Source organism: Rana temporaria, chromosome 1 (genome assembly GCF_905171775.1).
Source record: "Rana temporaria chromosome 1, aRanTem1.1, whole genome shotgun sequence".
Lineage (NCBI taxonomy): Eukaryota > Metazoa > Chordata > Amphibia > Anura > Ranidae > Rana > Rana temporaria.
In genome coordinates this window covers 431,302,987-431,317,365 of record NC_053489.1, presented here as the reverse complement: position 1 = coordinate 431,317,365, position 14,379 = coordinate 431,302,987, and the positions used below count along the sequence as shown (strand labels likewise).

The 14,379-nt window shown below is 41.0% G+C and overlaps 1 protein-coding gene across 2 annotated transcripts; it reads left to right on the top strand.

Annotated features, from left to right (window-relative positions):
- Positions 1-5,179: 5,179 nt before the first annotated feature.
- On the top strand, positions 5,180-14,118 carry LOC120915235 (kelch-like protein 23). Of its 2 annotated transcripts, XM_040325586.1 has the most exons (4): positions 5,180-6,562; positions 11,823-12,234; positions 13,691-13,872; positions 13,970-14,118. In XM_040325586.1, the coding sequence occupies exons 1-4, from the start codon at positions 5,677-5,679 to the stop codon at positions 13,978-13,980; spliced, it is 1,491 nt and encodes a 496-aa protein (XP_040181520.1). In that variant the 5' UTR covers positions 5,180-5,676; the 3' UTR covers positions 13,981-14,118. The 2 variants fall into 2 exon arrangements, with proteins under 2 accessions (XP_040181520.1, XP_040181511.1); XM_040325577.1 differs by having other exon boundaries at positions 5,183-6,562; positions 13,691-14,118.
- The last annotated feature ends 261 nt before the right edge of the window (positions 14,119-14,379 follow it).

Genomic DNA, 14,379 nt, shown 5'->3' with positions numbered 1-14,379 from the left:
CATCTTATTAACGCTATATACAATTAGACCTTAAAAATTTACAGAACTGTGCTGCCCGAATGTGCATTGCACCCAACTGACTGGGAAAAACACAGCCAGCATAACTTTAACCTAAATAATGGTAGGGGTAAATGAAGCTGCAGAAGAGCACAGAGATGTCAGCTTTCACTCAGATTACCAGATCTTTTACAATGCCAGTACTCTCTGTTCTTCATTATGCAGATGGAGCTGTGTGAGGCCAAACAGACTCAACAGCAGGGAAACTTTTTTTAGAAGGGACTATATTATAAAGGTCACTTTAAAAACACCCCAGTATTGGCAGCAGTGTTCTTTTTGTCCCTCTGTAAAGTACTAGATGTTTATTTTAGAACTAAAGCATTCATTATTTACAAAGCGTTATTTTATGTAACTAAGTGCAAAAAGTGACGTTTAGTAGAATGCAAAAGGACAACATTTAAAATAGGATGGTTAAATGTTTATAGCACATCTAAACCTTATTGCTTAAAGTAGCTGACAAAACAGTTAAAATGTACCCTACCTTAAAATAGCCATATTTACTTTTTATGTTTTGGGAAATAGGGAAAGGTAGGAACCTCTTTCAAGTTTTCATCCAGGGCTCCATTACAGAGATTTCACATCGCTTTCTGCCCCTGGGACCATGTTTTACCAGACAGGAAATATCTTTAACAGGGGAAAAAGACAACAATAAAAAGTTTACTCCAACATTTTGAACTACCACCGGAAGAGGAAATTCAACAATTGGCACTAGATGAGGAGTAGAAGGGAATTCTTCCCATAGGTCTCTATGCTTCCCTATGAAAAGCAGACACATCATCTCTGGTGTGAGAGTCCAGCAAGGTGGTATGTAGGCAAGTTGATAAATAGTTAAAACAATTTTTTTGCGGTGTACTTCCTCCGGTTTGTGACTTCCTGTAATGGTCTGACTGGTAGCTATAAATACAGAAGGAAGAAAGTTGCAGGTGGGTTATCGAATTAAAGAGCTACAGACTGTAGGATGGAGTCAGTTGAGGATTTCTAATCTATGTTTCCCCTGAGTGGGACCCTTCAAAGGGACTATGGACATGGACTGTTCTGTATCTCGTCTGCAGGGGGCATCTCACTTCAGGAACATATGTGCACTGCAGCAACTGTATGAAAAAGCATTGAGAGAATACTATGCACCATTATACCAAAATGTGGCTTATGTTTCGTTACTGGATTTTACAGTAAAACAGTTAAAAATGAAACGTGTGGTCTGTGTTTACTGAGAAAAGTGTGATTACTACATGCTGATTATTTGGGGTAACATAGTAATGTGAAAATATGGGAAGGAGGTTTAGCCAGCTCAGGATGGGAGCAGTGGTGGCCAGGAGATTGTACGGCAGTCCGGGTTGTAGGATGCACCCCGCCAGTGGCTGGGCTAGTATTACAGTATATGGCCCTCTGCTGCGGCAACGGCTGATCCTGGGGACCTAGCCTGGAATCATGGTACAGCAAGACCTTGCAAGTTTAATGAAGAAAATCCCTTCATAGCTTTTGGGCGGAATGTACCCATCAAACGCAGCCACTGTGCCCATCAATTGTCGCCACTGTGCCCATCAATTTTCGCCACTGTTCCCATCAATTGCCACCACTGTGCCCATCAAACACAGCCACTGTGCCCATCAATTGTCGCCACTGTGCCATGCCATCAATTGTCACCACTGTGCCATGCCATCAATTGTCGCCACTGTGCCATCAAACGCAGCCACTGTGCCATCAATTGTCACCACTGTGCCCATCAATTGTCGCCACTGTGAAATTAATTGTCGCCACTGTGCCACCAAATGCAGCCACTGTGCCATGCTATCAAACGCAGCCACTGTGCCATCAATTGTCGCCACTGTGCCATCAAACGCAGCCACTGTGCCATCAATTGTCACCACTGTGCCCATCAATTGTCGCCACTGTGAAATTAATTGTCGCCACTGTGCCACCAAATGCAGCCACTGTGCCATGCTATCAAACGCAGCCACTGTGCCATCAATTGTCACCACTGTGCCATCAATTATCACCACTGTGCCCATCATTTGTCACCACTGTGCCATCAATTGTCGCCACTGTGCCATGCCATCAAACGCAGCTACTGTGCCATGCCATCAAACGCAGCCACTGTGCCATCAATTGTCACCATTGTGCCATCAATTGTCACCACTGTGTCCATCAATTGTCACCACTGTGCCCATCAATTGCCACCAGTTTTCCCCCTCAAAAAATGCCAGATTGCTGCCCCCCGTCCCCCAGCACTTACCTTTTTCGGGCCAGCCATCCTCCCTCGATGTCTTCTCCCGAGTCCCGCCCCTGATGTCGATTCAACCAATCAGATTACCGGTAACCAGACCCGGTGAACCTGATTGGCTGAGACGAGTGTCAGTGTTAACCAGGGAACACAGACCCCTGGTTAATTATTTGAAAGCCGATTACAGCCCACAGCCGCTGGCTCTGATAGACACTTCCACACAGCCAACCAGCTGACGTTATTCAGATGGCCGGCGCTCACCAGGGGGCCAGACATCTGAATAGTGGGCGGCAGCGGCGACAATACATAGAGATTCATGCAATGCATGAATCTCTATGTATTGTACACTAAGTTGAGTGACGACGCAGGGGAGAGAGGGGGCGGTGCTCCTGCGCCCACTATGGACGCACTGCCACTGGTTGGGCCTCTGTAAGTCCAGTTGACCACCAGTCAGAAAGGGGTGCTAACCCACATGCTAACAGGTGTACATATCTTCCAAAACATATCACACCACCCTACCTATATGTAAATATTCAGCTACCACTGCATAGGTGAGCCAAAAGCAAACATAGAATCGCTGCCTGACTACCACGCATGCTTCTGGCCACTATTCCATCTTGCTTTTGGTCGGCACGCTGTTGGATTAGGTAGGGTCTGTCTATAATGTTTTTAGCCTGAAAAATTCGGTAATTTGCAATTTTAAGATGTATACCAGCTAACTAACCAGTAAATAGCTAACAATCTTCTAATTAAAAAGCAACCAGTCTGAATACAAAGCTTCAAAGAGCACATCACCATTACCTAGCTAGTAGAGCTGCATGACTAAAGGCCCTTTCACACGGGCGGATCAGTAATGATCCGCCTCCGTGTGTCCGCTTTGCTCAGCGGGGATCCTCCGTAAAATCCCTGCTGAGCCGTCGGCTGACAGGGCGGTCCCCACACACTGTGAACGCCTGTCTTTCCTCCGCTCTCCCCTATGGGGGATCGGATGAACACGGACCGTATGTCCGTGTTCACCCGATCCGATCCGCCAGACGGAAGAAAAATAGGATTTTCTTCCATCCGAAAAATCGGATCATTGCGGATCATTGCGGAGGAGGGAGATTACGTGTGTCAGCGGATGGTCATCCACTGACACCCGCAATCACATAGGGACCAATGTATGTCCCGTCTTCATCCGCAACGGATGGATGAAAATGTGGACATACGGTCCGCACATGTGAAAGGGGCCTAATCGTTAAAGAATCAGATCGCGATTCTTACCCCCTCACTATGCAGCGTTCTCTGCTCACAGCTATCTAAAGAACAAAAAATAAATAAAATAAAACAGGGCAGCCTGCCAAGTTTATGACATTATTGCTTACACAGAGATAAGGAGAAACATTGTAACACTTCTGCTTTTGGATAAAAATGAATGAATGTTGGTCTGTAAATGAGGGAAGTTTAACCACTTACAGACTAGACCTTTTTCTGACACTTGTTTACAAGTTAAAAATCTGTATTTTTTGCTAGAAAATTACTTAGAATCCCCAAACATTATATATATTTATATATATATCTATCTTTATAGATATAGATATATATGTATTTATTTTTAGCAGAGACCTTAGAGAACAAAATGGCGGTTGTTGCAATATTTTATGTCACACTGTATTTGCGCAGTGGTCTTTCAAACAAAATTTTGGGAAGAAAAAGCACACTTTAATTAATAAAAAACGAAACAGTAAAGTTGGCCCATGTTTTTGTAAAATGTGAAAAATTATGTTACTCCACGAGAATCGTGATCTTTATTCTAAGCAAAAATATTGTGTTTTTAATTTTGGCCAGAATCGTGCAGCTCTACTAGCTAGAAAATCTTTGGCAGCCACATGTACACTCTAAACTGCCATCGTGAATCTGGCATTCCTACATCTAACTTCTTTGACCAATTTACATCAAACACCTAGATCTTCTTAATTGCTGCTTTACTGTTTGTAGGTGACCATGAGGTTGTGCATCTCTGGTGGTTTTCAGGACAGCAATAAATATCAGTTCACACATAATTTTTTTTTTTTTCAATAAATTAAAATAAAATTGACCAAAACCCATTAGTTCTGGTTTGAACACTTCTTGCAAGGTAAGGAGCATTGCACCCTGAAATTCTGTATGAAAACATAGAGGCCTTCTGTAAATGACCTGAATCACACAATAAAGTATCTTTGGAAAATGCAGGAAAGAGATTGTGAGAATCTGACTATATGCTTTAAAGCAAAAACATATTTGTAAAATACAAAATTTGTACTAAGATGATATCAAAACAGGTCTGTAGGGGCACTTATCTAGCTGGCCAAAAATATGAAATAAGAAGAGTACTTCCTTGAATAGTAAAGCCCTGTACACACGATCGGATATCTGATGGAATCTAGTCTGATGAATTTTTTCGCCGGATATCCGATAAAAGCTGACTTTCATCAGTCTTGCCCACACACCATCTGTCAAAAATCTGTGCCAAAACGCTGTGACGTAAAACACTACGACGTGCTGAAAAAAATGTTCAATGCTTCCGAGCATGCGTCGACTTGATTCTGAGCATGCATGGATTTTTGACCGATGGACTTCCACACAGACGATTGTTTTTTTTAACCATAGGAAAAATTTAAAACATGTTCTATTTTTTTTCACCGATGGAAAACAAACCGAAGGGGCCCACAGACGATCGGTTTGTCCAATGAAAACAGTCCATCGGTCTGTTTTCATCGGACAAACCGATCGTGTGTACAGAGCTTAACAGTTTTGAAATGTAAAGTTGTTAGTCATGGTGTTCCAATATTTTAATACTGAAAAGCAGACATGTTTACCATATTTCATTGCTTATTTAGCGTATGTCGCTGTCATTACTATCAAATTGTATAACTTTTTTAGTGCTGCGCTGAAGTGGACTGTCTCTCGTAACTTAATGGGTGGATTCCTTTGCTAAATGAAGAACATACGTAGTGTTTAAAAAAAAACAGCAAGCTATTTCTGGAACAGCTGAGCAGTCAACATTCAAAGTATCACACAGCCAACACACCAACACTACCTTCCTTCCATGAGAACAGGCCATGCAGTGCAGAACTTCGCCTTGCTGGATGTATTGCTGTCAGGTTAAGCAGTGAGTGCCGTATGGACTTTGAGCAATATATATAGTCTAAAATTCATATTCAGTTTACATTTAAATATCTTGTGTTATTTTAATTATTTCTGCATAGTTAAATAGAACTTCAGCTTGACAAGCTACATGCTCATCATACACACCGGTTCTTGAAATACGAATGCATTTTAATTAAGGACATTTACAATGCTAAAGTTCCATGGGCTACATGCTCTGGAGATTATGTGAAGCTAATTTTTGTAAATGATGCATGTGAGATCCTTCTGAGATGGACCAGGTGGACGAAATAATCCTTGAGGTAGAACAGAAATGTTTTCATGTGGCCAAATCTGCCCTGGCAGCAGAAAGTAGCTATTTTCAAATAATGTTTTATGGTGGATTCAAAGAGAGCTCTATGCGCCAAATCCACCTGTATGGTGTAAGTGAGACCTGTTTTCGGATTCTTCTGGACTTTGTAAAAACTGGTAACATTGAACTGAACCAAGGAAATGTTACAGATCTCCTGGAGACAGCTGATTTCTTAGATCTAAGACAAGCCAAGCAGCTTTGCATTGGATACCTAGTACAAGAATTGGGAGTGACTAACTGCTTGGGTATGATGACCTACTCTCAGCAATATGGCTGTACTGAGCTTTTTGATTCAGCTTTCCAAGTTGCAGTCACTCATCTGTTGGAGCTTATGAAGGACGCTGAAGATGAATTTAATCAACTGGACAAGAATACCCTTGAAGAGTTGCTGCAAACCGATGAACTGTATGTCCCTAATGAAGACCTTGTCTTTGATGCTGTGATGAAGTGGGTCATGGTAGACTCTGTAAGAGAGAAGGATTTTGAAGAATTAGTCAGTCTGGTTAGGCCTGCTTTTCTTAGTCTCACCTTTCTCGATGTTCTAGTAAAGCGCAGTCAGAGATCAAAAGAACGTGATGTCTACACAAGACTTTTACAGATACTGAACACTAAACCACCCAAAACATGGAGTATTATGAAAGAGATTATGTCTACAAGCAGAATCTATGAGACCTTATATGTGCTCGGTGGCAAACATGAAAAAGAACAGCAAGAACTTTATGTCTACCTGCCAAAGACCGCAACATGGAAACCCTGCTCACCCTTGCAGCGCAAAAATCTCATACATTATGCAGTCGCCACAGTAGGTAACATCTTTCTTACAATATAAATTTGATCACTATTTCTATGATGTTATAAAAAAATATGTGTGGTATACATTTATATGAATGTTTTTACTATTTGTATATACGGTAGTTTTTGTTAATCTTTTGCCAGTTCTAAAGCTAAACTGCAGTCAAGCAGCTAGATACACAGCTAGAATACAAATAAAAAATGAAGTCCCTCTATATGTGTTTGATATGGGCATTTACCTGGCCAAGGATTTGTAAATGTGTTCAGCCAATCCCCTGATCCAGACAGCACTATTAGACAGCGCAGACAAGTCCTTGACCCACATTGCCAATGGAACAATGAAGAAGCAGCAGGCAACCACAAATTAACTGATCCATTTATTCACTCTGCTCTGATGGTTTCAGATACTTAAACTTGTTTCACTTAAAATATATTTAAAGCGGGAGTTCACCCATAAAACAATTTTTCCCCTTAGATGGATGCTAGATGGATGCTCGTTTTGTCTAGGGGAATCGGCTAGTTGTTTTAAAATATGATCCGTACTTACCGTTTTCGAGATGCATCTTCTCCGTCGCTTCCGGGTATGGGTCTTCGGGAGCGGGCGTTCCTTCTTGATTGACAGTCTTCCGAGAGGCTTCCGACGGTCGCATCCATCGCGTCACTAGTAGCCGAAAGAAGCCGAACGTCGGTGCGGCTCTATACTGCGCCTGCGCACCGACGTTCGGCTTCTTACGGAAAATCGTGTAGCGATGGATGCAACCGTCGGAAGCATCTCGGAAGACTGTCAATCCTGCAGCCCATACCCGGAATCGGCGGAGAAGATGCATCTTGTAAACGGTAAGTACAGCTAATATTTTAAAACAACTAGCCGATTCCCCTAGACAAAACGAGCATCCATCTAAGGGGAAAAAGTGTTATGTACGGGTGAACCCCCGCTTTAAAGCCTGAGTTCAGCCAAAATAAAAAAAACTTATAGCCAGTAGGATATGTCCCTTGTGCTGATAAATGATGATCCTCCTCCATCGATGCCCCGCCCTCGCTACTGTAATCTTCCAGCTGAGGTTAATAGAACTCTGGGCACTGTCACAGGTTGTCATCAAGAGTGCCCGACTGTGCACTCCATTTCCTCCCAGCTGCTCTATTTGTACTAACTGTACTACAGGTTCTATGAATGAAACATAATCTATGAGTAGAGGATGAGCATATGAGTGAAAGGCCTACCCCCTCCATTCATAGATCCTGTTTCAGTGGTAATTTTAGTTTGCAGTATGTATGCCTGGAGTCTTTAAAAAAAGAAAATATAAAAGCTTTCCATTAAATCTACAGTCACTTACTTTTCTTGTCCTAATCCACATTTCCATTTTCATTAGTAATGTCTTTCTTCCTGATGAGACTTCAGGTCATGACACAGGAAGGAGTTGATCAGCTGACCTCATTAACACACAACCTGAATCATCCACCCTCCCATTTCCAGTTGCATGTTTTTAAAATAAAATGCAATCAATCAGTGATCACCCTTTTCACTAAATATACAATCAGATTGCATAGTGTATGGCCATCTTTATACAAGTACATAGGAGGCAGTGGACAGAAACACTCAGCTGCATAGCAGGAACTCGTATTCCCACATGCCTTTTTGTTCTGTTTTGTTTTGCGTGGGGGGAGGCGTTTTGGAGAATTTTCACTCATCACACATAGGGCTGCCCATCCACCTGAATGGGCTGCCCTACACACAATAATTGCCACAAAGAATCTTCCAAACTTTTTTTTGCGTGTTTGGTGCGTTTTTTTACTGCGATTTTTGGTGCAGCACATTTCTGAAATGTGAATGGAGCCTCATTGTTCTTGTGTTACTGCACCAATTTCACTTTCAGGCCCCATTCACATCTAGCATAGTGTGTCTCGTTTTTCCTGTGACACGCATAGGGCAGCCTGTTGATTTCAGTTGGCTGCACTACATGTGGTTAATGGGACATTTTGGTGTTTTGTGGGTTGTGTGTGTTTTTACTGTGCAGCATTTGCCCCTCGTTTTTTTTTTCACATGGCAAAATGTGTGTTTGCTTCTGTGTTTGGTGTACCGACAGTACCGTTAACAATTAATAGCACTGAAAGCGCAACTAGAAATTTTAGGTGCATAAACATGGCCATACACTATGCAATCTGATTGTATATTGTGTATTTAGTGAAAAGGGTGATCACTGATTGATTGCATTTCATTTCATTTAAGAAATGTGCAGCTGGGAGTGGGAGGGTGGATGATACAGGGTGTGTGCTAAGGAGGTCAGCTGGTCAACTCCTTCCTGTGTCATGACCTACAGTCTGTAAGGAATATAGCATTACTAATGGAGACATCTAGAATGTGGATTAGGACAAGAAAAGTAATTGACTGTAGATTTAGTGGAAAGCTTTAATATTTTTGCAAAAAAAGTACATGAATGGTATATCGGTGCATAAGGGAGCTGGAATTTAGAAAAAAAAAGTGTACAAAGGTAAACTTACCCTTTAAGGTGTGCATACAGTAGATGTCAGTATATGTAAACCCTCACCTGGTAAAACAATCCATTCAGTTTAAAATATAATTTAATGGCAAAACATTTGTGTATATATAAAAACATTATAAATACTTTTTGCCCCTATTTATAAGTGATCACGTTCCCTCTATTCTCAGCTGCATTAGGAGCTCAGAGAGCTGGCGGAGGAATAACAGTACTACACTAGTCTTCCCAGTGAATGGCTGTGCGGGTGTGAGGGGGTGTCAGTAAAAGTATGATCATTGAAGGAGAGCAGACTAAATTGCCAGAAAACTGACCGCACTGTGCTCTCATGTCTAATGTGGTCAGTTTTTAATTTTAAAGCAGAGGGGCTGGTAGGAACACCAGGGATTTTAACACAAAGAAAGCAATACAAAGAGAACAGGATACTTTTTCATACAAATATATACACATGGTACAGCAGGTACATATCGGGATTCTTGGGAATAGGACATTTTGTACTACTGCATACATTCTGTACGTCTTATGCTGCCGCACTCTGAATTTTGTGTTATACAGTACATTTCTATCATTAAGAAGCTATGATTTTCATCCCTTGTTTTTACAAACAGGCTCACCTTTTCCAGTAATGTTTTAGAATCATTTACATATACTTGTGCCACGTGTTACATCTACCTGCCACTGTATAGTGTTTAGGATGTTTTAAAGCCCCTAGATATGAATGTCGCCTAATGCAATTAGATTTGCTTACAAATAAAACCTATATACAAATGAAAACTAATATACAGTCAGGGTGTCCTTCAACACAGAATAGGAATGGTAACAAGTGGTCAAAGCATAGTGTCTGTGGGGGACTGCACTTGGAGAATAAAGATGAGTAATGCAGCAGAAGCTGAATTTTTTATTTCCACAGGTACAGTCATTATAAAATTATTATTTTTGTTTATTTACCCCATGACAACACTCATACCTGCATACTCCTTAATGTTTCCATTTCTGCTATAAGTCTATTAATTTACAGTAACAAACAAATATGTACAGTATATATTTTTATTTATTTAGGACAAGCAAGTCTTTCGTCCCAAAACATTTTTATGTTGCTATTTTATCACAAATATGTGATTAGTTAAATTTTTTGGGGGTTGTATTCCATATGTGCAAGGAGAGATCACACAAATACGTATAAATATCACCTTTTTTTTTTTTGTCTTTTTTTTTTTTTAAGTGTATTTTGTGCGTGTACTCGAGAGGAGCCGGACTGCAGGAGTTGGGAGTAGGCAGGCCTCCCCCAGAGGCAATCTGCCATCTTTCTCCATGCCCCGGGTGGCAATGGCGGGTGCGTGAGGGGGTCCTCCCACACAGCCCGCCCTACCTGCTCCGCTTTGAAGCCCAACGGGGCAGAGGGACTCCCTATAAGGGAGTGAGAGGATCTAGCCCGCTCAACCAGCCCCGTTAGTCCTTCGCCTCTCTTTTTAGAGACCGCGTGGTCAAAGTGCGTGCATGTTAACCCAATTTCGAGTGCGTGTAAGTGTGGTAGTTTTTTTGTGGGAAGGGGTTGGGCGTACTAAGCGCAGGCTTACCTCGCATAGCACACCCACCGGGAGCCGGGCTGAGACCACCAAACTCATTTCACATGTAGCTGAGACCGGGATCCGAACCCCTAGCTGCAGAGGTATAAATATCACCTTTAATGAAGTAATGACAATTACAGATAATATTATTAGAAAATATAACAGATACTTAACTAAAAATGCTGTTTTGCCACAGAGTCTCCGTCCACTTTTGCGGCGTGGCCAGATGATCGGACCCAGGCACATGCTGAATATTCCAAATTATAACTGTAGTATATAGAACTTGTGTGTGATGCCGCGTACACGTGACCGTTTTTGGTATTGTAAAAAGTTTTTAAGGGCCTAGAAAAAACGTAATTTTTTTCAACCCGATCATTAAAACGGCCTTGCCTACACACGATCGTGAAAAAAAAAATGCTCTAGCAAAGCACGGTGACGTACAACACGTACGACGGCACTATAAAGGGGAATTTCCATGCGGATGGCGCCACCCTTGGGGCTGCTTTTGCTGATTTTGTGTTAGTAAAAGACAATTCGCGCTTTTCAGCAGTGTTACAGCGTGATTATTATTATTTTAATTATTATTATACAGGATTTATATAGCGCCAACAGTTTGCACAGCGCTTTACATCAGGTGATGAATGTACTATCTCCATTACGAACGCTAGTTTTACCAGAACGAGCGCTCCTGTCTCATAACTTGCTTCTGAGCATGCGTGGGTTTTTCACGTCGTTAAAGCCCACGCACGACCATTTTTTACAACCTTAAAAACGACAACGTTAAAAACGTAGTGAAAAAATAGAGCATGTTCAAAATTTTTAATGGCCATTTTTTAGATCGTGAAAAATGCTCTGGAACCTACACATGATCGTTTTTAATGACATAAAAAAAAAATGAAAAACGGTCGTGTGTACGCGGCATAAGGAATGGCCAACCTCCTGGCCAAATTACCTTTTAGTTGGGTTCATAGCCTTCGGTGTCACAAGAACAGAAAGTGAGAGGAAAACTTTTTAGTGTAGTCACAGACATTAATAAAAAGCCTTTTCTTTTTGCAATGCAGGATGCTGGAATGCTGTGTCATATGGTAAATATTCAGCATGTAATTGCTACAAACATGTAAGGCCTGTAAGTAAAACCGAATTGATAACGAATATGAGGGAACACCTTTTTCAATAATTAAGTATTTTTAATTCCCTGTTTATTATTTCAGGTAACCTGGTAATAGTGACTGGTGGATACTTTCGTGGAGATTTTGTATGGTATAGCATAGACTGGGTCCTGATATATGACTCTTCCAAAAACTGCTGGAAAGAAGGACCACCTATGAAGATATCCCGGAACTGCCATTGTGCTGTAGGGGTTGGACTCTACCTTTATGTTATAGGAGGAAGCACAGATGAGGGTGTTACTGCAGATGTTGAGAGGATGGACCTGGCAGAGATGACTTGGGAAGCTCATAGCCCTCTAATCAGACCTGTCGAAAGAGCAGCGGCTGCCAGTGTGGATACTAAGCTGTACATAATATGTGGCCGTGATGAGAATGGAGATGTGTACAGTGGAGTGCAGAGGCTAGACACAGAGACTGGTGTGTGGGATATAATTACATACTCTCCTATGCCAAGGTATGCTGATAAAACAAACTAATGTCTCTTGCCAGTTTTAATACATCTGCTCTTTACTTTTTAGACATTCTGAATGAAAGTGTACTGTATCTCTAGGAAAAAAAACTTTGTATAGTTTTAGATAGAACTGGAAACGGTTACACTTTCTGTCAATTTTTTAAGGTTGTGTGTATCCCCTCATTCTGAAGTGGTGTATTTCAAAGTCAGGAGAAAGCCTACATTTTAGAATTGTCCACAGAACGTGAGGTGAGGGGGAATCTACCAATAGGAAGAATATTTGCGAACGTTTTACGCAAACGACGTACACAACGGAAAATTCTACGCTGGCCCGACGTCCATACTTAACATTGCGTACGCCTCATAGAGCAGGGGTAACGTTACGCCGGAAAAAGCCTTACGTAAACGACGGAAAAAAATGCGCCGGGCGGACGTACGTTTGTGGATTGGCGTATCTAGCTAATTTGCATACTCAACGCGGAAATCCATGGAAGTGCCACCTAGTGGCCAGCGTAAATATGCACCTTAGATCCGACGGCGTACTAAGACGTACGTCAGTAGGATCTAGCCCAGCTTCAGGCGTATCTTGTTTTGTGGATACAAAACAAAGATATGCCGGAGCATCCTAGAAGTAACTTCTTTGTGGATCTGGGCCCTTATATCCACTGAATCTCATGCTTTAGGGCTCATGCACATGGGAATACAATTTGCTCAGTACAAAATGGAGGGTATACTTATGGTATGGTGAAAAGGTTTTTGTGAAATCAGATTAATTTTATCATTTGATACTGTCTAAAATTATCGCACACTAGCTATCCTATAGAAGTAGGCTCAATATTACAGGAAATTGTATCTATCACTATGCCAGAAAAAAAAACGAATGTTCAAAAAGCTTGTCTTTTTTACATTTTTTAGTTTACAACTAAAAGGTATCACTTTGACAATACTTTTTTGCCTTCTGTTGGATTATCTTAAATGTATAAAAAGCTAGGGTGTAATCTGGACCACTCTATACCACTTTAGTCAATATTTCATCCTCGGAATACCTGATTGCACTTGGCCTCCCCTGTTGCATGAAATCCACCAATTTGCAGGAACACCTAATCTTGAGACTGCTCATCTGCAGTCCAGATTTTCCTAAATCTTTACATTAATGTCTAATCATGTACACCCTGATTTTATAGAAATAACTTAGTCATACCCCTGGTCCACCCCTGCTATGATGTTGTCTATAAGAGGCATTACATCCAGGAAAATGTAATTGAGAATGTTTTCAGAAATGAGAAATGTGCAGAAGAAGAGAGTAAATGACTATAACTACACCTTTTTAACAATAGGAACATTATGTTGAACATTAATATTCACTGGGTGGACTTTTTTGATTTGGCATATTTAGTTCACTTAATTATTTTGATTATTGCTTGGAGTTGCAACTTAACTGTACATGTCAATATTTTAGGTATGATCTCTGTGCTACGGTGCTTAATGGAGTCTTATATACCATTGGGGGCAAGGCTCAGAGGTTTGACCTTCGTACTGAGAAGTGGTCAGTTATTGACGAGGAATGTCTTGACCGCAAGTTCTACATGGGATGCTGCTCCGCCAATGGAAGAATGTATTTCCTGGGACAAAGAAGAGCAAGTATAACTAGTGATATTCCCAACTTTGCCTTGTTTGACCCTTATTTGGATGTCTGTCAGGTGGTCGATATCAACCTTCCTTGTCCTCTTCCTATCAGGGGCTGTGTGACCATGAGACGCTATGATGTTTGGCCTTGAAGATCAACAATTCAATAGTTTGCAAAATATTGCTTTGAAACTCTGGCCTGTTGCTGGAATATATAACTGCAATATTGTTTCTAATAAAAATCATTTAATTCAAATGTAATATCTTGGTTAAAATACATTCCAATATTGTTACATACAGAGAAACAAATGAGAGATGTACTGGGTTTTTGAGATATCACATTCAGTACAGTCCATCACTCATATCACTCCTAATATGTATGTGTTTGAAGATAGATGTAATAAATCAAAGCTTCTCTATTTTTATAGGGAAAGAATCGTGACTTTACATTATTTATTATGGTCGAAACTTAAAAACATAAAAAAGTAATTTTTCGCTTTTTTATTTAGTCAGCCGAATTTT